The sequence below is a fragment of the Crinia signifera genome, chromosome 7 (assembly GCF_055691185.1).
Source record: "Crinia signifera chromosome 7, ASM5569118v1, whole genome shotgun sequence".
NCBI lineage: Eukaryota > Metazoa > Chordata > Amphibia > Anura > Myobatrachidae > Crinia > Crinia signifera.
In genome coordinates this window covers 175,400,604-175,428,313 of record NC_139223.1, presented here as the reverse complement: position 1 = coordinate 175,428,313, position 27,710 = coordinate 175,400,604, and the positions used below count along the sequence as shown (strand labels likewise).

The following is a 27,710-nucleotide window of genomic DNA, read 5'->3' as shown; positions in this document are numbered from 1 at the left end:
ACGTCAGGCTGGGGGGATTCTGCTGCCAGTTACACAGTACCAGAGTCCATGCATGGGCTGCGGATGATATATGTCAGGCTGGGGGGATTCTGCTGCCAGTTACACATTACCAGAGTCCATGCATGGGCTGCGGATGATACACGTCAGGCTGGGGGGATTCTGCTGCCAGTTACACAGTACCAGAGTCCATGCATGGGCTGCGGATGATATAAGTCAGGCTGGGGGGATTCTGCTGCCAGTTACACATCACCAGAGTCCATGCATGGGCTGCGGATGATACACGTCAGGCTGGGGGGATTCTGCTGCCAGTTACACAGTACCAGAGTCCATGCATGGGCTGCGGATGATATATGTCAGGCTGGGGGGATTCTGCTGCCAGTTACACAGTACCAGAGTCCATGCATGGGCTGCCGATGATATACGTCAGGCTGGGGGGATTCTGCTGCCAGTTACACAGTACCAGAGTCCATGCATGGGCTGCGGATGATACACGTCAGGCTGGGGGGATTCTGCTGCCAGTTACACAGTACCAGAGTCCATGCATGGGCTGCGGATGATATATGTCAGGCTGGGGGGATTCTGCTGCCAGTTACACAGTACCAGAGTCCATGCATGGGCTGCGGATGATACATGTCAGGCTGGGGGGATTCTGCTGCCAGTTACACAGTACCAGAGTCCATGCATGGGCTGCCGATGATATACGTCAGGCTGGGGGGATTCTGCTGCCAGTTACACAGTACCAGAGTCCATGCATGGGCTGCGGATGATACACGTCAGGCTGGGGGGATTCTGCTGCCAGTTACACAGTACCAGAGTCCATGCATGGGCTGCGGATGATATACGTCAGGCTGGGGGGATTCTGCTGCCAGTTACACATTACCAGAGTCCATGCATGGGCTGCGGATGATACAGGTCAGGCTGGGGGGATTCTGCTGCCAGTTACACAGTACCAGAGTCCATGCATGGGCTGCGGATGACACACGTCAGGCTGGAGGGATTCTGCTGCCAGTTACACAGTACCAGAGTCCATGCATGGGCTGCGGATGATACACGTCAGGCTGGGGGGATTCTGCTGCCAGTTACACAGTACCAGAGTCCATGCATGGGCTGCGGATGATACACGTCAGGCTGGGGGGATTCTGCTGCCAGTTACACAGTACCAGAGTCCATGCATGGGCTGTGGATGATACACGTCAGGCTGGGGGGATTCTGCTGCCAGTTACACAGTACCAGAGTCCATGCATGGGCTGCGGATGATACAGGTCAGACTGGGGGGATTCTGCTGCCAGTTACACATTACCAGAGTCCATGCATGGGCTGTGGATGATACACGTCAGGCTGGGGGGATTCTGCTGCCAGTTACACATTACCAGAGTCCATGCATGGGCTGCGGATGATATATGTCAGGCTGGGGGGATTCTGCTGCCAGTTACACAGTACCAGAGTCCATGCATGGGCTGCGGATGATACACGTCAGGCTGGGGAGATTCTGCTGCCAGTTACACAGTACCAGAGTCCATGCATGGGCTGTGGATGATACACGTCAGGCTGGGGGGATTCTGCTGCCAGTTACACATTACCAGAGTCCATGCATGGGCTGCGGATGATATATGTCAGGCTGGGGGGATTCTGCTGCCAGTTACACAGTACCAGAGTCCATGCATGGGCTGCGGATGATACACGTCAGGCTGGGGGGATTCTGCTGCCAGTTACACAGTACCAGAGTCCTTGCATGCGCTGCGGATGATAAACGTCAGGCTGGGGGGATTCTGCTGCCAGTTACACAGTACCAGAGTCCATGCATGGGCTGCGGATGATACAGGTCAGGCTGGGGGGATTCTGCTGCCAGTTACACATTACCAGAGTCCATGCATGGGCTGCGGATGATATATGTCAGGCTGGGGGGATTCTGCTGCCAGTTACACAGTACCAGAGTCCATGCATGGGCTGCGGATGATACACGTCAGGCTGGGGAGATTCTGCTGCCAGTTACACAGTACCAGAGTCCATGCATGGGCTGCCGATGATATACGTCAGGCTGGGGGGATTCTGCTGCCAGTTACACAGTACCAGAGTCCATGCATGGGCTGCGGATGATACACGTCAGGCTGGGGGGATTCTGCTGCCAGTTACACATTACCAGAGTCCATGCATGGGCTGCGGATGACACACGTCAGGCTGGGGGTATTCTTTTGCCAGTTACACAGTACCAGAGTCCATGCATGGGCTGCGGATGATACACGTCAGGCTGGGGGGATTCTGCTGCCAGTTACACAGTACCAGAGTCCATGCATGGGCTGCGGATGATACAAGTCAGGCTGGGGGGATTCTGCTGCCAGTTACACAGTACCAGAGTCCATGCATGGGCTGCGGATGATAAACGTCAGGCTGGGGAGATTCTGCTGCCAGTTACACAGTACCAGAGTCCATGCATGGGCTGCGGATGATATACGTCAGGCTGGGGGGATTCTGCTGCCAGTTACACATTACCAGAGTCCATGCATGGGCTGCGGATGATACACGTCAGGCTGGGGGGGGGATTCTGCTGCCAGTTACACATTACCAGAGTCCATGCATGGGCTGCGGATGATACACGTCAGGCTGGGGGGATTCTGCTACCAGTTACACAGTACCAGAGTCCATGCATGGGCTGCGGATGATACACGTCAGGCTGGGGGGGGGGGGATTCTGCTGCCAGTTACACATTACCAGAGTCCATGCATGGGCTGCGGATGATACACGTCAGGCTGGGGGGATTCTGCTGCCAGTTACACAGTACCAGAGTCCATACATGGGCTGCGGATGATAAACGTCAGGCTGGGGGGGGGGATTCTGCTGCCAGTTACACATTACCAGAGTCCATGCATGGGCTGCGGATGATACACGTCAGGCTGGGGGGATTCTGCTACCAGTTACACAGTACCAGAGTCCATGCATGGGCTGCGGATGATACACGTCAGGCTGGGGGGGGGGGATTCTGCTGCCAGTTACACATTACCAGAGTCCATGCATGGGCTGCGGATGACACACGTCAGGCTGGGGAGATTCTGCTGCCAGTTACACAGTACCAGAGTCCATGCATGGGCTGCGGATGATACACGTCAGGCTGGGGGGGGGGGGATTCTGCTGCCAGTTACACATTACCAGAGTCCATGCATGGGCTGCGGATGACACACGTCAGGCTGGGGGGATTCTGCTGCCAGTTACACATCACCAGAGTCCATGCATGGGCTGCGGATGATACAAGTCAGGCTGAAGGGGATTCTGCTGCCAGTCAGGGCCAGATTAAAGCAGGGGCAAAAGGGTTCAGTACCCCTGGGCCCCCCTCTAGCTAGGGGCCCCCTGTGGTTGGCATGTTTTTTTATTATTATTATTTTTTTAGCTAAAGGTTTGTGCATTCGCCTATCTGCCAAAATGACAATGATTAATGGTGCTGAGCATCAGGAGTCAGGGCACACTGACTGCACAAGTGTGCAGTGCATTACTAAGTCCCATGACACTTTGCACAAGAGGGCAGAGGCTGAGAGGTCTGTGCTGAGCTCTGATTGGTGGAGCTCATTACATGCTTCTCAGGCCCATGGAGGACAGCAGCAGCCTAGTCATGGGAGGGTTTTTAATCAGAGGCAGCACTGGGACTGTGAGGTCTCCTAAAGTCCTACAGAGTAAGGTGCAAAGGGACAAACACAGGCTTTTCATGTGGTATGTATGTATGTATGTATGTATGTATGTATGTGTGTATGTATGTGTGTATGTGTGTATGTGTGTATGTGTGTATGTATATATATATCTCCTCCCTGCAGTTACCCATTGACCAAGTTTATACTGCCTTTACTCTATGTTTTGTCAGTGTAATATTCTCCCATGCAGTTTGCGGCCAGTAATAACAAGAGCAAGGGGGCCCCCCTGTCTGAAGTGCCCCAGGCCCCCCGAAGGTTTAATCTGGCACTGCTGCCAGTTACACAGTACCAGAGTCCATGCATGGGCAGCGGATGATACAAATCACGCTGGGGGTTTTCTTAATATCTATTAAAGGAAAATCACCCATAACGGCAGTGTGCGATCGCACGCACTCCTCTTTGCTGCGCTATACATACTACAATATGTTAGTTAGGGGCAGATGTATTAAGCCTGGTGAAGAGATAAAGGGCCTGATTCTGGTTCACTTGCAAAAGACAATTCACTAAAAAGGGCAGAGAGAGTTAGATTTGGGTGGGTTTTGTACTTCAAACTGATATCTATATTGCAGTGTAAAACTAAAGCAGCCAGTATTTACTCTGCACAGAAACGAAATACCCCACCCAAATCTAACTCTCTTTGCACATGTTACATCTGCCCCACCTGCAGTGCACATGGTTTTGTCCATTAGAGAGAAAATTTGCTTTTGTGAGTGAACTAGAATCAGGCCCTAGGTGGAAGTAAAGTGGAAGGTGGTAACGCACCAGTCAAACTGTTAATTGTCATTTTTCAAACAGCTGATTGGCTGGTGCATTATCATCTTCGACTGTATAACAACTTTATCTCTTCCCCAGGCTTAATACATCTGCCCCTGGGAGCGCTACAGGACATCTGAACAATGACTCTGTAACGATGCTTGCACCATGTTTCTTTATGTACACGATCGCATATAAAGGCCCTGAAAACGATTGTGACCGTAGTGCGCCGTGCGATGGCGGAGTATGCACTGTCTGATAATCGCTCAGTTCCGTGGACATCGGCGTTGCGTACAAACATGAATCATCCCCTTAGGTATCATCCTTTGCCTTGTTTTGCAGAGTGCCCAGCTGACTGAAATGGTTAGCAGCCTGATCACGGCGGACCCCGGGAGCCTGTCTCCTACACAGCCAGTTAAACCCTTCACGCGTGACAAGGCGGTTGCCGGATTCCCTCATGGGTAAGGCCCAGCGGCTGAGATTGCGCTCTACAAGGCAGACAGGAAATGGATACCAGGACTGCGTCTCCGGGGCCAGCGTGGCCAATGTAAGCTATGGGAACATTCTTCCTTCTAGTCATGGCTGAGCGGTTTGCTTCCTTTTAGAACATCAGGACCCACCACCTGTAATGGATTTAACAAGCAGCAACCAGTAAGAAACAGGAAGCGGATCCGTGCCAAAGCCTACGCCACTCCCGGAAGAAGCTCGGCCCGCACCAGACCCCTGCAGCTGTATTACAAACGGAACCTCTATAGACTGTGCCCGGGCTACACACCTATACATTTGGTGAGGCTTGTAGATGTAAATTACAGAGACATATTATATATTTTACACATCAGTCCCGTTTCCACCTATGTGCTATGCGGTAAGATAGAGAGGACGATCTGCTCCCCCTAGCGGTGCTAGACGGCCCAAGGAACTTGTGGGACACTGACACCCCTAAGATGGCTGTACGGTAGGTCTAATCTGGTGGTTTTCTGGGGAGATTTAATAAACCATCTAAACAGGACAAGAGGGGCTGACTGAGATAGAGATGACTGGACATACAGTATCTGGAAGTAAAAAAAAAATGATAAAAAAGGAAAAAAGTTTTTTTTTTTAAATTTACAAATAAAATGAAACAAAAATGCAAAAAAAAAAAAAAATATATATATATATATAAGATTATGGTATAATTTGAGGCCCCTTTAAATTTGTGAAAAAGAAAAAGCTAAAATGTAATTATTTTTATTGAAATTAATACTTTCAATTTGTGTTGCATATACTGTAGAAATGAAAAAGTTTAATTTGGGGTAATTTGAGGCCATTTTTTAGCCCCAATAATGACTTGAAATTATTGACCCAATCAAGCTGACAACTCTCAAATGCCTAATTAGTAATTAGTCTAAAGGACCTGCATACCCTGTGGTCACCTGGGTAAAGTTACTAAAATGGGAGTTTTTAAGATGAATGTTGCTATGGGTAACCAATCAGATTCTATTATCTTCTAGGACGGTGCTAAATAAGAAGTAGACTCTGTTTGGTTACTATGGGCAACATCCCATCTTCAATAGAACTCCCATCTTAATAACCAAACCCCACAATGACCCCAAATGGAATCGGAGAAATGAATTTACCGTGAAGCTGAGCCCCGGGCGGGTTTAAGGATATTGCGATGGTTTGTGTCAGCGAAAAATCCTCTGTGACATCCATAAAATAAAACCTAAAGGGCCGCTATGTGATTCTATGTAAGATCGGTGGTATCTCCATCTTTATTGCCCTACGCAAGGTCTTCATAGTTACAGATAAAAGGGTCAATGGTGTCCATTGATAGAGAGTCAATATATCGACATTCACAAGGGCGATGATGACCCAAGGTCAACACAAGCAAAACATGGAAAAGTAGTCACATGAAAATGCCGACATGAGTTTTTCAGGTTTTTTTGGTGTCATTGTCGACACCTGAGCACATGGACCCTTAAATAGTGTCCCGCTTACCCTCACATGGCTCGCTTTCCTGTGCTCGGCACACTTTACCATTCCCAATCGGTCTACTTGGGTGGTAAAGTACGAGGAAGTACATTTTTTTTTTAAAAACTCCTATTCAAGTCAACCACTGCCACATTGACTTTTTGCTCATGTCAGCATTTTGTCAAGGTCGACCAAGTATACAGTATGTCAACCTTTTGTTGTCAACCTAGACTGTTGACGTAGACATTGTTGACCCAGCGTCCGGATACCAGTCTTAGGGCCTGCTTAGCGAGCCCTAAATCACTGCCCGGCCCTTAGTACGTGACAGTCTCTTGATGTTCTCCTGTGTATAGACAGGTGGCCCTGCAGGCTGGGAGCTGCTGAGCTTGGAACAAGTCAGGAATGCGAGGAATGCATTGTCACTGCCAGCTATACTGTACTTGGCCTGCTGTATGCGTTCTTCACCATTCCCAACGCATTCCTGCCCAGCATTGTTGTACTCTAGTAATGAATGCTGATTGGCTGTCCCTGTTTACTCTTTTCTTGTCTTTGTTTATTTGTTTGTTTTTAGTTTGTGTAAATATGTACAACCTCATCGCTCGCTCAGAAATGTTCCATCTAATAGAAACGCCGGACGCTTAAGCTGCATAATTGTCTTCATGTTTGCTTGACACTTACAAGGGTTGTGGTCTTCATACTGCAGGCTGTACACTCGCCCAAAGCTGTCTATGGTTGCAATCAGTCACAGCAATCCGCAAAGCACAGGTCCACCTGGATCGGTTGTGACAAGCGGCAGATGGTCTGCGGGATCGAGCCACACTTCCACCCTGTCTTGTCACTACCATGCGGTAAGCAGAAACACAGATTCCCGGCGCAGTGGCATCCGTGCTGTGGATACGGTATCTGCATGTTCCTTTCTGTTCCTAGATCGGCCGCTGTACTTGCATCTTGAGGCTTTGCTGAAGAATCACGAGGACATTAAAGGAGATGCACTGGACAGCTCACTATGCGCACACAAGGCCAGGAGACACCCCTCCCGCGGTATGTTTAGTGGCATAAAAAATAATAATCTGTGGTATATAAATTAATGAGTGTAAAAGGTACCAAAATGTTCTCCTGGATGTTGGACTAGACCAGCGGTTCTCAAACTGTGGGTCTTTACGCCAAAGTAGGTCGCGGCCATCTCAGCATGGGAACGCAACTCCGTCAGGCTGATGATTTCTCTGATCTCTCAGTCAGTGATCAGCCACTGCCTCTCCCTGCCACTCTCTGCCTCTCCCTGCCGCCCTCTGCACTTCCTCAACCTCTGTCTCCCTGCCACTTTCTATTCCTCCCTGCCACCCGCTGCCTCTCCTTGTCTGTCATTCACTGCCTCCCCAGTCTCCCACTGCCTCTTCCTGACACCCTCTGCTTTCCCATCACCTGCTTTTACTCACTGCCTCCTCCCTGTTATTCACTGCCTCCTCCTGTCACCCACTGTCTCCCTGTCATTCTCAAAACCTTTGCAGCAGGTAAAAACTTTAACACTCGCATGAACATATTATAAACACGCGCATGGAAGGGACTCCAAAAAGAGCTTGTCTCTGCTATTGTGTAAGAAATGAAGTGATGGCAGTAGCGGTCACTCCACTTCTGTTTCTGCCTCCACCATGCTGCCGTCCATGTGCCATCTGCTGGGGTGACGTGTGGCGGCCATTGTGCAGCAACTTGTTGGGGTCCAGTAATATTGTCTGATGGGGTCCCAGAGCACAATAGTTTGAGAACCCCTGGTCCAGCCTAATTGCTTTCACTGCACTTTCATGTTTATCTATGTTTGATTCTAGCAACTGCACCGTGGAGCAAGGACTGCACAGACCACTTCAGGCCTGGTTACCAAACACGCAGCCAAGAGAGAAGACCCGGAAGCCTGGCGGAGGCCGGTAAAATCAGAATAGTGGAAAACCGTCCTAACAGTACTAATTTAGTCACCTGTGCCTAAGCATGGTTGTCCTTACAACCTGGAGCGTTCGGGACCGAGTTTGGAAACCACTGTGTAACTTTTTCATTCAAAACTTTAGCTAGTGCTACAGTCCTCTATCTTGGCCTGATTACAGCAGGGGCCTTAGTTACTCGCCCACCTGCAGTGTAGCCTGAAGACGGGAACATATGGGGGACACTGGTACCACTCCGCTGAGGGGGGGGAGTTTTTTTTCTGTAAGGGTATTTTGTCAGCGGTCCTGTGTCAGTATAATAAACTCTGGCAGGTGATTGGTTAATAACATTAGATCAGGGCCGTCTTAACAGCAGTGTGGGCCCCTGGGCAAAGCAATGCACTGGGGCCCTTACCCATTCTCCCCTCCTAGGGGTGGGGGGTGCTATCAGCAGCAGCTTTGATGTCCCACGGGTGGCAGGGGGTGCTCTATCTTCCATTCAACATGTAGGACCTGGAGCAGTAACTTCTGCTAATTACTCCTTTACTGCACAGGTGGTGGGAGGGAGAACACTAACGTGTGGAAGGGGGCACTGAGCTGTATGAAGGGTCCCTTGTAAATTACTTCCAGGGATGTATAGGGGGTGTTTTATACACAGGGGATGGTTGGATAATGGAGTGGGCTTAATATTCGTCATTTTCCGGTGGAAGGGCAGCTTGTTTGACTGCAGATATCGCCATTATCTGGAAAGAGATTTCTTAGCCTTCAATAGTATAAAAACCTAGAGTCCCAACTTTTAGGAGGTGCTGGGGACTTGGGGATCAGAGATCAGGAGCCAGAGCAATCCATTGCCAAAAATATAAAATTGTACACCAGATGTTTGGGGAGCTGGAGCAGGGACCAGCTGCTGGAAGGCGGATATCTCTGCTTCTAGGTAGGATAGAGACAAGCCGCTAAGGTCGACAGAAAGGGGAAAGTCTCAGCTTTTGGAATATACTATCAGGAAAACTCTAAGTCAGAAAGAACCTGAGAAATATGACTGGGAAATATGTACTACTGATTTGAAGTTGGATATCTCCAGTTCCCCAGGGCCGATTTTCTAAATTCTGGTATCCCTGGAAAAAGGGGATCCTCAGTTATCAGAATAGGGCCCTTATACACCTGGGGCCCCTGGACAAGTGCCCATTAAGCCCATACGAAAAGACGGACCTGCATTAGATGAACTTGAAGCACACTGCTGTATATTGCAGTATAACAAAGCGGTTGTGGATTCAAGAGGTGTGGCTTTGTATGAAGGGGTGTGGCCTCACGGACCAGCCCCTTTTTCATCACAAATGGGGTCTTGGAGATACTGGGCTGCCACCTGAAGCTGACAATCTCACTGCAGTGCCAGCACTGTGGGAGGAGCCTGGTGCAGTTACAGTGCACCACCCAGTTAGTGACATTGAAGAGGGGCAGGTATTTTAGTGTCACCTCTCGGCGGGTGACATCCTGGAGCTGCACACGCCAATGAGTGTACTAGATAATAACATTTGTTTTTTGGTAGCACAGGAATTGTTATAAAGGCGCAGATAATGCATAACGATGCACAATGGGGTAACTAGTATTGGACATCCCGGTCCCCACGACCGCCGATATTGGTGGCTTCGGGGATGTGTATGCGCCTTTACCTAGATCAGGGGTTCTCAAACTCACGTTCACGTTTTCCAGGTCACCCTGCAGGTGCACAGGTGCAGTCATTACTCATTGACACTTGGAGCTTATTATTTCACTTGTGATTCTGTGAGGAGACCTGGAAAACATGCACTGTGCGGGGTCCTGAGGGCCCAGTTTGAGAACCTGGGCCCTAGATTATGTTTTGTCATTTTTCTCAGTTTTGTGCCTTAAGGCCAGATGTACTAAGCTTCAAAAAGTGATAAAATGGGGAGTGATAACAAACCAACCAATCAGCTCCTAGCTGCCCTATCACAGGCTAGGTTTGAAAAAAATGACAGGTAGAAGCTGATTGGCTGGTTGTTTATCACTTGATACATCTGTTCGTATGCTTCCAGTGTACTAGGTACTTAGCATTTCTGTTTGGGCACAAGTTGCAAACTCTGTTGTGCGCTAAATGGGGCGATTGGCAGGTGGCGGGTACGGACACATCTGTATGTGATATTTATAGCGCAATAAAAGGACATCGCTCCTTCTAGAGTTCTCCCGGTAAGAGCGATACATTGTCCCAGTAATGCCACCGATTTCCTTTCTCCTGTGCCACAGGAACCCACCCTCTGTCGGCAGACGCCTTCAGCCGCGCTACACAAGATGATGTCGCCAATAGGACTCTGTCTGAGCAGAAATCCGCTGCACAGGTTGTCCCGCTATAAAGCAGAATACGGAAAAGCTGAACATACAAAAAACAGTCTTTTTTATGTTTTACTTCTTGTGGTTTTCATGTTAGATGCCCGCCGCCAGTATTGTATACAGCGCGACCAGACGCAGGTTGCGGAATGGGGCCTCGTACGACATTAACAACATTGTGATTCCCATGAACCTGGTCGCACCCGCTAAAGTGGAGAAATTACAGTACAAAGAAATCATCACTCCCAGGTAATTGCTATAATTCTGGTTTCAGTCATGTGTCGCCCCCTAGTGTTTCTTTTTATTATCCAACCTGCACAGGATAGTTACCAAAAATTTCAGTGGTGGGGTTTTTTTTTTTGGGAGCGCTCCCCACTTGGTGAGTTTGTTATGGGGAGCGCTCCCTTAAAAAAAACACCACTGCCTCTCTGGGTCTGGGCAGCGACGCTGAACTGTCAATCAGCGGCTGCCCGGACCTGCGCACCCGCACCCCGTCCATGTCCCCGGCAGCCGGCTTGTCATAAGCCGGGGACTTCAATAGAAAACCTGGAGGGGAGGGGGGAGGAGGAGGTGCGGCGGAGGGGAGGGAGCCGGGCAGCTCCGAAGCTGCCTGAGTTCAGTGATTGAACTCAGCAGCGCTGCCCGGCTCTAAGCAGTGGCAATCCCGAGAATTTTCCGGGCTTGCCAGACTGGACACTGAGGCACAGCCCGGAAAATTCTCAGGATTGCCACAGTAGTGGTTAATGCTTATAATGTGTTTTTTTTTCTTTTTTAAATATAGGATTAGAGGGAAATACAACCGTTCTTTTTGCGATGGTGTGTCTTGAGCCCGTTCATTCTCAATCCCTACAAATAGTTACAATTCCTGAATACTTGCATATCAAGTCCTGGTATTGATCCTGCTTAAAATGGAAACAAACACATGGGTCATTTTGGGTATACACAAGTTTATGGCGTAGTATAGACTCTGTCGGTCAGTATTCAACTGACCCCCCTTCACACGCCGTTTCCCCCTCACTAGGTTTTTGCAGCGACGGAGAAACCGGGTCTGCGGCCTCTAAAACAGGGAGGCTCGTGGCTAAATGCAGCGGGCTCCCTGCATTAGCCGCAAGCCACGCTGTTTGGGGGAATTCTCGCTGTCCTCTGACAGCAAGGGTTCCCCTGGAACTTAAAATAGGGTGAGCGGCCGGCGCGGGGCTTAAACGGCGAGGGTCGCTTGTTTTCAGCGATCCCCGACGTTTAACCCCCTCGCCGGCAGCATTGAATACGGCCCTATGTCTCCAAGTATTCTAAATAAAGGTTAAAAGTAAAGGGTGATATCAATATAATGGTAGTCACTTTGGCTTGGCCAATAATATCTACCTTTTAAATTCTTCATGGTCCTGTTTTCAGTAGGGTCTGTTTTTGCATTATAAGAGGATAGAACGTCAGAGCATTGTCTTCTGTATGGACAGCTTGGAGAAGTCCCCATGACTCCAGTGTCTACCAATTGGATGTGTGCGAAAATTACTGGATTCCCAACCAATACGCTTTGTTCTTCTTGTACATTAAGTTATTGTGGTGGGACATGATCTTCCTGCTCAATAATGTTCCAGTGGAGCAAGTAAAGGGGAGAAGTCGCTTGCGATGGGGGCAGGATCTTATTTGGGGGGGCAAGGATTCAATTATTCAATACGCCGTATGCAGTCCTTTTAATACAATATATTGTATGCGATCCTAGCAAGTGCTGTGGGATCCGACAAATCCTAGTGGAAGCACTTATGATATCCAAATACAGGACCGCAGATCGGAATCGTACATAAAACACGTACGATTTGACACTTTTTTCACCTGATTTCTTAGCCCAAGTTTTTGAAAAAAAAAATGTACTGCCCTTGTTTTTGCCTGCACCTCTATGCCCCATTGTTCCAGTGTCCCCGATAGATTTCAAGAAAAGGATTTAACTGACGGATAAATGTCACCTTACACATAGGCAGCCTATTTTATTATTACGTGCAATCAAATTTCAGATTGAAGGACATAATGCTTCTTAGGACATTTTAGGTAACTGCTCAGTTTGATTGTTCACTCGCTTGCCTTGTTTATTTGATTGTCGCTCTGAGGGTAAATATTTACCTACTTTGTATCTGAACCTGATTTACATTTATGCGCTTCTAATTTAAAATACTCTTCTCCGTCTACAGTTGGAAAGAAGTGGTCCATGAACCCTTGGAAATTGCCCCCAGCGAAGAGGTCAGTTGGCTGATTGGTTTTATCTGCTATAAGAAAACATTCAATATAGATGGCGGGCGCAGTAGTTAATTTACTGCAGAACACACTTGGCAAAGCTCATCAGGTACAGGACAAAGGATTTCTGTCTGGGCCTTAGGACTGTCAACGCTTGGGAGAACGGAGACTTATTTTGAGCCAGAGATAAGTACTTGGCCTTGGATGTGGCTCACATAGGCTTCTGGGTCTGTGTACAGTAATACGCCAGGTACCGGAGACAATGTTTGTAGCTAGGAGATTATCAGTATCAGTTTGGTTTGCTCAGAGGAAGATAATATGCCTCGCTTGCATTGAAAATAATTTTCTGTTTGTTCCAACGTTTGTGGTCACACTCATTCTACATCCAGGGTTTCATATTCCTCGTATTACAATAAAATGGAGAGTAAGGGAGAAGGGGGGCCCATGGGCACTGGGAACGTGGGCACCTGTGCACCCTTTGTGTAGTATTTAATCTCTGTCAGTGCGTCAGAAATAATGTAGGGACCCATGTGATATCGGCACCGGTCCCCACCACACACACTCCCACACAATACTTTAAACAGCGATAGTGTGCACTTAAGGTGCCCTGCCAAAAAAGGGGTGTGGTCTCATAGGGAGGGGGCATAATAGCCTAATAATAAAATATACTACACCACAGTAGTGCGCTCCTTATTCACAACATGCCACCTAGCAGTACACCTGTTATACGCAGTATGTCACACTGTAGTACACCCCTTATATACGGCAAACCTGTTATACGCAGTATGGGCCTTATTCTAATTCACTCTTTCTGACAAAATCCTTCTTAAATGGACAAAACCAAGTGCACTGCAGGGGGGCAGATGTAACATGTGCAGAGAGAGTTATATTTGGGCGGGTTATTTTGTTTCTGTGCAGGGTAAATACTGACTGCTTTATTTTTACACTGCAATATAGATCTCACTTTGAAGTAAAACCTCACCCAAATCTAATTCTCTCTGCACAAGTTACATATGCCCCCCTGCAGTGCACATGGTTTTGTCCATCTAAGAAGGATTTTGGCAGAAAGAGTGAACTAGAATAATGCCCTATGTCACACAGTAGTACGCCCCCCTTATGCACAGCATGCCACATACATGATAATCGGCACATTTTCTGATTAACTTACCCCACAAAGACACGTTATATCCCTGTGGGTTTTATTCACCGTATTTGGTCTTTGCCGTTTCAGCTGGAAGATCTGTCGGACGAGGCTTACTCTTGCCGACATCAGAAGTATGAGCAGAGGGAGAAAGCACGATGGTTATTTTGGAAAGAGAACAAATGCCCCAAAAGAAGCAGGTTCGGCCCCCAAGGTCACGTCTATGCAATTTCCGTTGTATCTTTATTCCAAGCATATATATCAACCAAGTCTCTTTGCAGGTGTTCTGGCCATAGCTTGGGTGTGTGGTCAGCTAACATGTTCCTCTGCGATGAAGAGAGCTGCAGTCCTAGTTCAGTATCACCTGTGCCTCAGGAAACATCTCCCAGTGCAGCTGGTTCCCAAAGCATCCAGTCTGCAGGTGATCTGCAGCGGCAGAAGGTGAGAGCACACACTCACTACTGCATCTAATTAGCCTCATCCGGCGTTCCGACCTGTAGTTACGGGAAGCCTGACGTCACCCACCGGTACTGTCCTGCAGGGAAGCCTGACGTCACCCACCGGTACTGTACTGCTGGGACGCCTGACATGACCCACAGTACTGTACAGCAGGAAAGCCTGACGTCACCCACCAATACTGTACTGCAGGGAATCCTGCCATCACCCACCAGTACTGTACTGCGGGGACACTTGACATCCCCCACCAGTACTGTACTGCTGGGATGCCTGACATCACCCACAGTATTGTACTGCAGGGAAGCCTGATGTCACCCACCTGTACTGTACTGCAGGGAAGCCTGCCATCACCCACCATTACTGTACTGCAGGGAATCCTGCCATCACCCACCAGTACTGTACTGCGGGGACGCCTGACATCCTCCACCAGTACTGTACTGCTGGGACACCTGACATCACCCACAGTACTGTACTGCAGGAAAGCCTGACATCACCCACCAATACTGTACTGCAGGGAATCCTGCCATCACCCACCAGTACTGTACTGCGGGGACGCCTGACGTCCCCCACCAGTACTGTCTGGAAGCCTGATGTCACCCATCAGTACTGTACTGCAGGGAAGCCTGCCGTCACCCACCATTACTGTACTGCAGGGAATCCTGCCATCACCCACCAGTACTGTACTGCGGGGACGCCTGACATCCTCCACCAGTACTGTACTGCTGGGACACCTGACATCACCCACAGTACTGTACAGCAGGAAAGCCTGACGTCACCCACCAATACTGTCCTGCAGGGAATCCTGCCATCACCCACCAGTACTGTACTGCGGGGACACCTGACATCCCCCACCAGTACTGCTGGGATGCCTGACATCACCCACAGTATTGTACTGCAGGGAAGCCTGATGTCACCCACCTGTACTGTACTGCAGGGAAGCCTGCCCTCACCCACCATTACTGTACTGCAGGGAAGCCTGCCTTCACCCACCAGTACTGTACTGCAGGGAATCCTGCCGTCACCCACCAGTACTGTACTGCGGGGACGCCTGACGTCCCCCAGCAGTACTGTCGGGAATCCTGATGTCACCCACCAGTATTGTACTGCAGGGAAGGCTGCCGTCACCCGCGAGTACTGTACTGCAGGGAAGCCTGCCGTCACCCGCCAGCACTGTACTGCAGGGAATCCTGCCGTCACCCACCATTACTGTATTGTAGGGAATCCTGCCGTCACCCACCAGTACTGTACTGCAGGGACGCCTGACTTCACCCACCAGTACTGTCGGGAAGCCTTATGTCACCCATCAGTACTGTTGGAAAGCCTGATGTCACCCACCAGTACTGTACTGCAGGGAAGCCTGCCGTCACCCACCAGTACTATACTGCAGGGACGCCTGATGTCCCCCACCAGTACTGTACTGCTGGGACGCCTGACACCACCCACAGTACTGTACTGCAGGGAAGCCTGATGTCACCCACCAGTACTGTACTGCAGGGAAGCCTGATGTCACCCACCTGTACTGTACTGCAGGGAAGCCTTCCGTCAGCCACCAGTACTGTACTGCAGGGACGCCTGACACCACCCACAGTACTGTACTGCAGGAAAGCCTGATGTCACCCATCAATACTGTACTGCAGGGAATCCTGCCGTCATCCAGCAGTAGTGTACTGCAGGGACGCCTGATGTCCCCCACCAATACTGTACTGCTGGGATTCCTGACATCACCCACAGTACTGTACTGCAGGAAAGCCTGATGTCACCCACCAGTACTGTACTGCAGGGAAGCCTGCCGTCACCCACCAGTACTGTACTGCAGGGAAGCCTGCCGTCACCCACCAGTACTGTACTGCAGGGACACCTGACGTCCCCCACCAGTACTGTACTGCTGGGAAGCCTGACATCACCCACCAGTACTGTCAGGAAGCCTGACGTCACCGTAACAGTACTGTACTGCAGGCTGTTAAGTTAATTTACTGCAATATGCCAGAAGCTATTTGTGAGAGATGCTTAAGGACCACATGCAGTCATAAGGTCAACCTTCAGAATGTCAACGTGTTCACAGTATTAACTGTAATGACAAAACGACATTTCTAGAATGTAGAGGGGGAGGGTTAGGCACTAGGTAGGAGGGATAGACTCTAGGTGGGAGAATACCGCAGTCTGACTCCTCCCCCTGCCTAACTCTACCCCACATCTTAACTGGTCCCTCCTGCTTACTAATCCTGCCACGCAGCACCTAAGCCTAACCAAACCCTCCCACGGCTTAACTCCTCCCTGCAGAATAACTCCCCCTTGTCACCTGGCTAATTGCTGTTGCTCTGTTCCTATGACCCAACTGCATGGAATACGATTTATACATGGTTTCCTCCTGGTTAAGGAATAACTTTGATAGTTCTGCACTCATTGGCCGCTTGTCTCCTTTATTTTGTATATTGAGATTATGTTTTATATTTATATTATTCACACGACACTGTACACAGAAAGTCTCTGGCAACGGGTTTCCTGCAGGTACAGTCTGCATTTTGGCACATGCAACACAATCAGAAATATTGTTTACTTTTCAAGAGATCAATAAAAAACAGACATAAATCTGTCTCATTACGTGTTTTCGATTTCCAAGGTTTTAAATATTGGCATTTGTTTAATGTGTTTGTGTGGCAGGTAGAGATCTGGGAGTGCAGAACATTTCCGCTACAAGGAGCAGCGACTGCGGCGTTACTATCCACACAAAGTGCCACTCAACATGCTCCGCAGCCGTCAACTCAACATGCTCCGCAGCCCTTACCGCAGGCAGACGGCGAGGAACAACACTCCAGCAGTAACCGCGACGAGAAGTGACGGAGCAATCTGCATACTAATGCAGGCTCACAGGCCGGCGTCTGAGCCCTGGCAGAGGGATGAGGTACAAATAAGTCTGTGTAGTAAATGGGCCTCCTGGACCCGGTTTAGCGCTGCAGGCTAAGGGGCCGTCACATCATTACAGATCTGTAGTACTAGACATAGAGCCTAATTCAGACCGGTTCGCTAGGCTGCGTATAGTCGCATGTCAGTGCCCCTCTGCCGGAGATGGCTGAAAAGAGGGCGGGTGCTGGAGTCATGTGACATCAGCCACCCGCCCAGGCGCACATTCGCAGACCCCCACCATCGGAAACAGGGCAGAATTCGTCCCCCTCCGATGGGGTCTGAATTAGGCCCATCTTAACTCTGAAGTCAGATCTCTACAGAACACTGAACGGGTGTAATTGGGAGGCGATGTGACACTTTTACATGAGCTCCCTATGGGTGACTCAGCGGTGCTGTAATATACACAATGCTCCTCTTTCAGACAGGACTGGTGCAACGCTGCGCTGATAGTGGTGATGGCTTCTGAGTACAGGCAAAGTCTGCGGCTGTTCAGGTCGCGGTGCAGGCCCTCTGCAATACACATACTGGTGCCACAGGAGCAGCAATGGTATATAGGCTAGCTAGGCTCTAGGTGGCAGCACCGCTTAGTAACGGCCCTCTGCCCTTTACGTTCTCCTTGCTCACCAGAACAGACCGATCTTCTGTGCCCTAGAACCCTACTCTGCCGGGGGGTTCCGGACGCGGTTCCGACAGTCAGGATTCCGACCGTCAAAACGCCGACAGACAGGTGCCTGACGGTCACCCGCTATTTTCCCTCGTGGGGGTCCACGCCCCAGAGGGAGAATAGAATAAGTGGTGATCCTAGCGAGCCAAAGTGTCTGCAGCGTTGCGAGCCCGCAAAGGGGCTTTGTTGCGCTCACCCCGCTGTCTGAGTCCGGCCAGTAGGGATAATGACTTTCGGAACCCTATACCACACCCCTCTGCCGGATTGTCCCCATGTCTGACCGCATCCGGTCACAGAGCCAGATGGGCAGCGGTTACACCAGATGTCAGCGTCTTCAAGGCCATTGCCAGCTTTACGCCCCAAGTATTGTATATACACATAGTATAATTATCCACGCCTGTGTTTGTACAGGTGAGAAGTAATACCAAAGCACACGTGTGCAGATTAGATGTGTACGTCACGCACTAGAGATATATGTACCTTACTCAGGATATAAAGCTCGATCTGCGATTTCTATTCTCCAGAACTGCGCCATGACTTACCCCTTTACCCTGTATATTGAGTCTTGCCTCTCTTGTACACAGGTGTGGCTGAAGACCTGCAGATGATCACTCAGCAAGCCCAGACCGGATCTCCGATCACTGTGCGCACTCCTTTCACTGCGACAACTCTGGCACTTGTTCACGCTCACTGGGCGTCTGTCAGAGCAAGTATGAGGCTATTTAGTTAAAAGTTGACTAATTAGAATGATTTACTTCTATGGATGGGACTTTTGCTACAGTTAGGTGATAGTTGGACAGTTGCAAAAGGTCTTAGCTCATTGCAGCACAAATGGCGGTTCAGCCTCCAGCACCCGATCTCCGTTGTTGCAACGTTTTTACTGCAGTTATTCGTATGGTTCCTTACTGCAGCAGTGTCGTATAATTCAGGATTTCCTGGTTGTAGCTGTTTTGTTAAATGTTTAAAACTAAACTTTGTCTGTAATAAGCGGTATGACCGATTCCCATAGTGTAGACCTGAGGCGTCACCGAGCGTAGTGTCAACCACTGCGCACTGCGCATTAACACCACCACCCCTCGCCGCACTGGTGGCATGGCTGCCTAAAAAGGCGTGACCTCACAGGGACCCAGTGTTAGTCACTACGGGGGAGTTTCCAGCATTCCCGGAGACGGGGCTGTCCGCAGTGCTGAATGAGTGCTGCAGGAGAGTATCGCACTTTAGCACCTCACTCCTGTCACGGCAGAAGTGCTGGCACTTTGGTGTCACATCTGGGTGCAGGCTGCATCCCACGCACCAGGATAGGGACAGCGCTGGCACTGTAAAGTTTACATTTTCCTGAACTTGGTGCCAGGAACATTTTTAAAACCACTTGGTCCATTGCTGAGCCCGTTCGGACTATTTTATTTTTTTGTGGCTAACAAGTGTGCAGACCCCCATCTTCATAATAGTAGGGTTACAGGACAAAGAGCAGCGGGACGTGGCTTGCAGACCTTCAGCTGCTGTGGCACTACAGATCCCAGCATGCCCTAACTGCTGGAATGTGCAGTTCCACAGCGGCTGGCAGGCTGCATGTTGAATACATCCAACGTAGAGGTTAAGTGTTAAATATTTGTCATGGGTAAAGCACCCGTAGTCCACCCTGCCTGTAGAATACAATGACCAGTTATGCGGGCATCTTGGTCCTGTAGACAGTATTTCAGCACTAGAAGAGTTAATTCTATTCGGAAGAAAGGATTAGAACACGACTGTTATGCAAGCTGTGAGCGTTTCACAGGTTCCGTTTTATAATAAAGTTATTTCTGTAGACAGTGTGTGGGCTGCATTCGTTCCTGATTCCCCCATGTGTTTTGTGGTGGATGTGACTGGGAGCTCCAGACTCACTGCTAAGTACAGGTTGAGTATCCCTTATCCAAAATGCTCAGGCCCAGAATATTTTGGATAACGGATTATTCCGTATTTCAGAATATTTTTATATTTCAATGATATATCTTACATTTATGTTGTTCAAACACAGGAAATACACACACACACACACATATATATATATATATATATATATATATATATAATTTGTGCATAACACAAGGTTTCAAAACCTGAAACAAAGTTTGTGTACTGATACTGAATTAAATGCCAAGCAATCATTATCTTGCAGAAATTTAGTGCCCGTTACAAATCATGCCCCCAGTAGTGCCCGTTACAAATCATGTCCCCAGTAGTGCCATTACAGATATCCTTAGTAGTGCCAGTTACATATCATGCCCCCAGTAGTGCCGTTACGAACATCCTTAGTAGTGCCAGTTACATATCATGGCCCCAGTAGTGCCAGTTACCGATGTCCCCAGTAGTGCCAGTTACATATCATTCCCCTCAGTAGTGCCAGTTACAGATGTCCCCAGTAGTGCCGTTACAGATATCCTTAGTAGTGCCAGTTACATATCATGCCCCCAGTAGTGCCAGTTACAGATGTCACAGATGTCCCCAGTAGGGCCGTTACAGATATCCTTAGTAGTGCCAGTTACATATCATGCCCCCAGTAGTGCCAGTTACCGATGACCACAGTAGTGCCTTTACAGATATCCTTAGTAGTGCCAGTTACATATCATGCCCCCAGTAGTGCCGTTACAGATATCCTTAGTAGTGCCAGTTACATATCATGTCCCCAGTAGTGCCAGTTACAAATGTCCCCAGTAGTGCTTTTAGCAACAACAAAAAAATCCACATTCTGGAATGTATGGTTTTCAGAATAATTTGGATAAAGGATACCCAACCTGTAATGGCATCACAAGTACAAGATAAGTCCGTGGCTGCACAACATTCACCTCACTCACATGCTGCTAGAGAAGATGCACTCCAGCTGCTGTGGAACTACACATCCCAGCATTCCCAGCCATTTGGATTAGTAGTAGTTTTACAGCAGCTGGAGTGCCACAAGTCTGTATGAACATTAGAACAGCTGAAATATTTGTGAAATCACTTCCATCAACACCTTTTTATTTCCCCCCCCCCCCCCTCCCCTCCCCTTCCATAAGGCTGAAAACGGTTTTGGTATTCACCTAAAATATCGTCTGCTTCACGTGGACGCAAGAATCTGGCTAAGAGAGAACCGATCAGTCCGCTTAAAATTAGAACATAATACATAAAGGAAGTTAATAGTACATTGGTTTTCCCCCCTAATAAGTATGTAAAACGTGCCAGGATTTAAAAAACATTCAGAAAAATAATGTCTTCCATAGAAAAGAAAGCGGCATGGTTTATTAGCCCACATAAATAAGCACGTGGGGGGCAAACAGGACACGGAATATGGCATTGTGCGGATAGTAACTTCCTGTAATCAAATAGAACTGGAGATGCAACATAGCGCAGCTCACATTGTACATTACGTTTCAGTCTATTACGTTTCAGTCTGAGTTATGTAAATGGAAGCAGCACTTTATTTATAGAACAAAACGATAAATTCCAGAAACACGACCTTGAAATGTATTAAATAAAACGTCTTTGTTCTTCTCCCCTGGAAATTTCTGCATTGCTGCGGGTGGTCCGTGGTATACCACCCTAGTCTGTATCCCAGGCCTGCTTTCTGTATCAGGAAGGGGGTCCCTTCAGCCGTCGGATTACAGTACCAGAATCAGGCTTCACCGATCTAATGAGCGTTTTTGCGCTGCTTCGCAGCAGGCGTTCCGGAGCAGGTTGATCACAGAGCGCGGGTCTTCACTCTTCATAATGGCGCTTCCAGAGACAATCATATTAGCACCAGCCTGTCAAAGGACGACACGTTAGGAGTTACGGACCGCTCACCTGCTGCACCCATGATCTGCACAAGGCCCGGTAACAGACTGCAGACCGGTTCTTACCTCTGCGCATCGATGGATATTGTCCACTCCCACACCCCCGTCCACCTCGATGTCCAGTGATGGAAACTGGGATCTTAACCACTGCACCTGGTGAATGATGCATCAATAATGAGCAGAGATACTTATTACAGCACCAGTTATTTCATAGGGAGGTTCTAGACTTCATGGTACTGGAGGACCCATGGATGTCCCTGTAGTGGGTCTGGCGCTACACGCACTACCTCTCCATTTCTGCTGCACAGATCGCTGGGAGAATAGCAGATATGCTGGGAAATGTGGTGCGGGAGCTATAGTTCCTATACGCACTCCCCCACCATTGGGCAGACAGGAAATATAACCCGACAGTCTGGATCACATTTTCAGTTTGAGCAGCGCACCAAAACACCCCGAAATCATGTCATTTTTGTCCACAATCCCATAGGGGTGCATGCAAAAATCTGAAATATCAGGACTACTGTAACTGCGGTGTATATGTGCACCACAAGGGGGCGTCAGCCGCAACCCAACCGAACCCTAAATGTAAATACACAGCCAGACTTATCTGCTTATCTTTCTCTTGCGGTAAAAAAAAAAAAATGACACCGAGTGCAACTGTCACCTTTGGCATCATGTCTTCCATGAACTTCTGTCCACCGAAACCAGGCTCTACGGTCATCACCAGCGCCATATCAATCTGACTCGCCCACGGTGCCAGATATTCCACCGTAGTGTTTGGTTTAATACCCAGCCCCACCTAAAAGAGATCGGATTAGGGTAAAATGTTTTAATATAATCTTTTAGGTACTTGTTTCCTAGCACGGCGCCAGCGATTAAAATTGTATCCATCGGGTCCTAAAAAAAAATTGCGTCGATCGCATGCAACCAAATCGCATGCGATGGACCCGATTTTTACATTGGAACCAATGTAAAAATGGTCCATGAGACCCGATTTTACATTGGGCCCAATGTTAAATGCCCCCCGGACCCCAATTTTCATTGTATCCCCACCCTGATGGGTGAAATGCCCCCCCCCCATTGTTAACGCCACCCCATGATGAACGCCAACCCGAAGCGTGGCAAGCGCAGAAAGCCTGCGAGTGGCGGCGGTACGCGTCCTCCGACCTTTTCATACCCCCACTATCCATGTCCGCGTGGAGTTTATTTTATATAGTGTGGCAAATGCAGCGAGCCCCGCGAGGGGACGCGCATTACTTCACAGGTATTACGCGTCCCCTCACGGAGCTCGCAACACTATATAAAATCAACTCCACGCCGACGTGGATAGTGGGGGTATGAAAAGGTCGGAGGACGCGTACCACCACCCCTCGCGGGCTCGCCACGCTTCGGGTTGGCGTTCATCGTGGGGTGGCGTTAACAATGGGGGGGCATTTGACATACAAATTACCCATCAGGGTGGGTATACAATCAAAAATCAGGTCCATTGGGCCATTTAACATTGCTCCCTATGTAAAATCGGGTCCATCGCATCGGTCGCATTGTATGCCATTATAATGGCATACAATGGACCCGATATTACATAGGAATTTAACATTGAATACAATGCACTCAATGTTAAATCGCGTTGGTCGCATCGCATGCCATTATAATGGCATGCGATGGATGCGATTTTTTAATTGTCGGGAAAAGGCTAAAAATAGCCCAAAAATCACTTTGGTCGCTTCCATCGCATACCTTAACTTAAGGTATGCGATGACCCACGATGGGCGCCGTGCTAGGAAACAAGTACCGTCTTTTATTTATGGGACACAGATGTGACAGAGGAGCATTAACGGACGTTTTAATGTAACGGTACAAAACAAAGTGAAGCAGAAAGTTTGTGTTGGAGAAATTACTAAGGGATTAGTTGTGTGTGTGTGTGTGGTGTCAGTGTACTAAGGGGTTATTCATTTTAAAAGTCAGTGGTTTATAATAGGTTTTGAATCCCGCTTGTGCTTGATAATCACAGCCTACATCAGTGATGTCTAAACCTTGACACTCCAGCTGTTGTTGAACTACACATCCCAGCATGCTGTGCTACAGTTCTGCTATTTGGCCATGCTAAAAATGATGTAGGGCATGCTGGGATGTGTAGTTCAACAACAGCTGGAGAGTCATGGTTAGCCATCATTGGCCTACATCAGGGATGGGGAACCTTCGGCCCTCCAGCTATTGAACTACATATCCCAGCATGCCTTGCAACAGTTTTAGCATGGCCAAATAGTAAAACTGTAGCAGGGCATCCTGGGATGTGTAGTTGAACAACAGCTGGACGCCCGAAGGTTCCCCCATCCCTGGCCTACATCAACATTCAAAGCGTCATTTGACAATAGACATGACGGAGACATTTATACTTGCCAATGCGTCGTCTTTTCTCCTACCTTCATGCCACTCTCCCGTATATCTTTAATCAAGGCTCCAGGGTTGTCCGTGGCCTCCAAGTGGAATGTGTACTGGTTGGCGCCAGCAGCTGCCATAGGTTTGACCCACTGCTCTGGTTTTGCCACCATCATGTGCATGTCTGTGGGACACACGTGATTAGCAGACGGTTACCATATTGGTGTTCAATATAGCACCCTGCATCTTCCAACCCCTCTGCAGTTCCTCTGTCCTGCGGTGTTGCTTCTAGCACAGTGTGGTCTGTATTTAAGCACGGATATGCAGACCACACTGTGCTAGACGCACCACAGCAGAAATCACCGCCCCAGGCATGGATAAGCATCCGCTTGGGTTTTGGATGATGCAGGATACTAGACAACATAAATATAATTGCAATCAAAGATAATGACAGCAGTGTGACAAAGCGTGGAATACCAAATACCTAGACACATCACATGTATGTTGTGCATAGACTAGCATGCGATTTCTAGCACTGATCACGGGTGTGGCATGTGGAGGACACACTACTGTGCAGCACATGACAGTGGCTGCAGGAAAGCAAGACAGGAAGTGTGGATCATCGTCATCATCTGAAGTACAAACATTACCGAAAAATGGGTCGTTCCCCAGGTGCTTGCGCAGGCATTCCACCACTGGATGTCCGAATGTGAGATTGGGAACAAAATGTCTGCAATGAGAACAGGACAATGTCACCATGACGTATATATTGGCCTTTATTATGATGTAATCCATGCACGGTTCACTCTGTCTTACCCATCACCAAATTCAAACTTGTATTATAATAAGTCATGAAGATACAGAAGTTTCCCCACTACCGTGTCCAGTGTCTTCCCCCAGCTTCTCATCTCTGTCCCCTCCCCCACCAACTGTCTCTTCATCTCTGTCCCCTCCCCCACCAACTGCCTCTTCATCTCTGTCCCCTCCCCCACCAACTGCCTCTTCATCTCTGTCCCCTCCCCCACCAACTGTTTGTTCATCTCTGTCCCCTTCCCCACCAACTGCCTCTTCATCTCTGTCCCCTCCCCCACCAACTGCCTCTTCATCTCTGTCCCCTCCCCCACCAACTGTTTGTTCATCTCTGACCCCTTCCCCACCAACTGCCTCTTCATCCCTGTCCCCTCCCCCACCAACTGCCTCTTCATCCCTGTCCCCTTCCACCCCATATCTGACTTCTCCTACTTCATATCTGACGCCTACAAAATCTATGTCCACTCCCACATATCTGTCCCTTTCCACCCCATATGTGTCCACTCCCACATCTGACCCCTCCCCACATTTGTCCCATTTTGCCCCACATCTGACCCCTCACCACATCTGTCCCCGTTCACCCCACACCTGTCCCCTCCCACATCTGTCCCCTTACACCTGTCCCCTCCCACCCCACATCTGTCCCCTTTCACCCCATATCTGACCCCTCCCACATCTCACTAATACCAATCCCCCAGCTTCTGGGTCTCTCTCATGCCTTGGGCCCAGTGCACAAGTGCTGGACGGACGCTTCTCTGAGTTTATTGTAAGTTTGAGTAATACAGTAGTAAATGTTGTTTCTCTGAATGATCCCATTGTAGCTAAGTATCAGGATTGCACCATATAACTGACACAGGAACTGCTATGGCCACGGCTTATCACATCAGCTACACCACTGAGGAAGTACGCTGGGCGACTGTACTGAGCTTTCTATAAGAACAGATGTGGGTGTGTACTGAGCACACATTTGTAACAATCCACACAACAGAGTCAGATTTGTACACAGGAATAGGACACGGACCTGATACATGTATCTATAATGTGTGGTCCTATGCAGGACACAGCAGAGTCAAACTAATCCCTATGGAAAAAGCCTCTATATAGTAAAGTAATAGTATAGCTGGTAAAGAGCTGAGTCACTGGCGCTCAGCAATAATTCCATGTCTCCCCAGCAGTGATACTCAGGCATAGAGGGGATTCCCATCACACCAACTAATACATAGGATCACTAGGAGGAGCACTGAATATGGGGTCACTAGGAGGAGTGCCGCACATGGGGGAATCACTAGGAGGAGCGCTGTGTATAGGGTCATTAGAAGCACCGCACATGGGGGAATCACTAGGAGTGCTGCACAGTGTCCTAGGCAGCATGGAATACCACCGCGGTGAGCTCCGCACATGGGATATCACCGAGGGGAGCTCCGTGCCGCACACGGGATAACTCTAGGAGGAGCGCCGCACATGGGATAACACTAGGAGGAGCGCCGCACATGTGATAACACTAGGAGGAGCGCCGCACATGGGATAACACTAGGAGGAGCGCCGCACATGGGATAACACTAGGAGGAGCGCCGCACATGGGATAACACTAGGAGGAGCGCCGCACATGGGATAACACTAGGAGGAGCGCCGCACATGGGATAACACTAGGAGGAGCGCCGCACATGGGATAACACTAGGAGGAGCGCCGCACATGGGATAACACTAGGAGGAGCGCCGCACATGGGATAACACTAGGAGGAGCGCCGCACATGGGATAACACTAGGAGGAGCGCCGCACATGGGATAACACTAGGAGGAGCGCAGCACATGGGATAACACTAGGAGGAGCGCCGCACATGGGATAAAACTAGGAGGAGCGCAGCACATGGGATAACACTAGGAGGAGCGCAGCACATGGGATAACACTAGGAGGAGCGCAGCACATGGGATAACACTAGGAGGAGCGCCGCACGGTACAGTGTGCAATACCGCGGCCTGACACTGGAGGGTTACACTATCACAGCACACATATATATATATATATATATATATATATATATATATATATATATATATATACACACACACCCCCGGGCCCCCCTCACCCGTCCATGACGTCCAGGTGCAGGTAGTCGGCCCCGCACTGCAGCATGCGTTCACACTCCGCCGCCAGCCGGGACAGGTCGCTGTTCAGGATGGACGGACCGATCTTACACCCGGAGGCCATGACGGGGCCGCTGCGGTCACACGGTATATATACACAGTGCGGGGCAGGACGCACGGTATTATACTGTGCCGAGCATCCACTAGCTACAGCAGCACCGCCCCCACCGCAAGCCGCGCCCCCTCCCACCACGTGACCGGCCAGCCAGCGGCGCGGGGAACTCCGGGAGTTGTAGTTCCCGCTGTCACATGTGCTTAGAACCAGGCTGAAGACTACATCTCCCGGCACACACTGCGCTCTGTGTCCCAGTGTGACCTAACCTAACTATGGGGTTTATTCGAATCTAGTTCATTCTTTCTGACAAAATCCTTCTTAGATGGACAAAACCATGTGCACTGCAGGGGGGCAGATGTAACATGTGCAGAGAGAATTAGATTTGGGTGAGTTATTTTGTTTCTGTGCAGGGAAAATACTGACTGCATGATTTTACACTTTAATATAGATCTCACTTTGAAGAAAAACCCCACCCAAATCTAATTCTCTCTGCACAAGTTACATCTGCCCCA

General features: G+C 49.1%; 2 protein-coding genes across 2 annotated transcripts in view; one reads left to right on the top strand and one right to left on the bottom strand.

Moving 5' to 3' along the window:
- The window catches only part of KANSL1L (KAT8 regulatory NSL complex subunit 1 like), a 62,343-nt gene extending 42,516 nt beyond the window's left edge, over positions 1-19,827 (top strand). Inside the window, exons 5-16 of the mRNA XM_083154468.1 lie at positions 4,773-4,891; positions 5,036-5,216; positions 7,084-7,228; positions 7,308-7,421; positions 8,204-8,299; positions 10,550-10,641; positions 10,731-10,879; positions 12,814-12,862; positions 14,088-14,197; positions 14,279-14,438; positions 17,115-17,355; positions 18,606-19,827. Of these exons, the coding sequence (XP_083010594.1) occupies positions 4,773-4,891; positions 5,036-5,216; positions 7,084-7,228; positions 7,308-7,421; positions 8,204-8,299; positions 10,550-10,641; positions 10,731-10,879; positions 12,814-12,862; positions 14,088-14,197; positions 14,279-14,438; positions 17,115-17,291 (1,392 nt within the window). The 3' untranslated portion in view covers positions 17,292-17,355; positions 18,606-19,827. The remainder of the gene's footprint in view (positions 1-4,772; positions 4,892-5,035; positions 5,217-7,083; positions 7,229-7,307; positions 7,422-8,203; positions 8,300-10,549; positions 10,642-10,730; positions 10,880-12,813; positions 12,863-14,087; positions 14,198-14,278; positions 14,439-17,114; positions 17,356-18,605) is intronic.
- Positions 19,828-21,254: 1,427 nt separating this feature from the next.
- Positions 21,255-27,332, bottom strand: RPE (ribulose-5-phosphate-3-epimerase). The gene is made up of 6 exons (XM_083154467.1): positions 27,086-27,332; positions 24,839-24,918; positions 24,233-24,372; positions 22,474-22,608; positions 21,876-21,962; positions 21,255-21,779 (listed from the first exon to the last, which is right to left on the bottom strand). Exons 1-6 carry the CDS (start codon positions 27,205-27,207, stop codon positions 21,657-21,659), a joined length of 687 nt encoding a protein of 228 aa, XP_083010593.1. The 5' UTR covers positions 27,208-27,332; the 3' UTR covers positions 21,255-21,656.
- Positions 27,333-27,710: the final 378 nt, after the last annotated feature.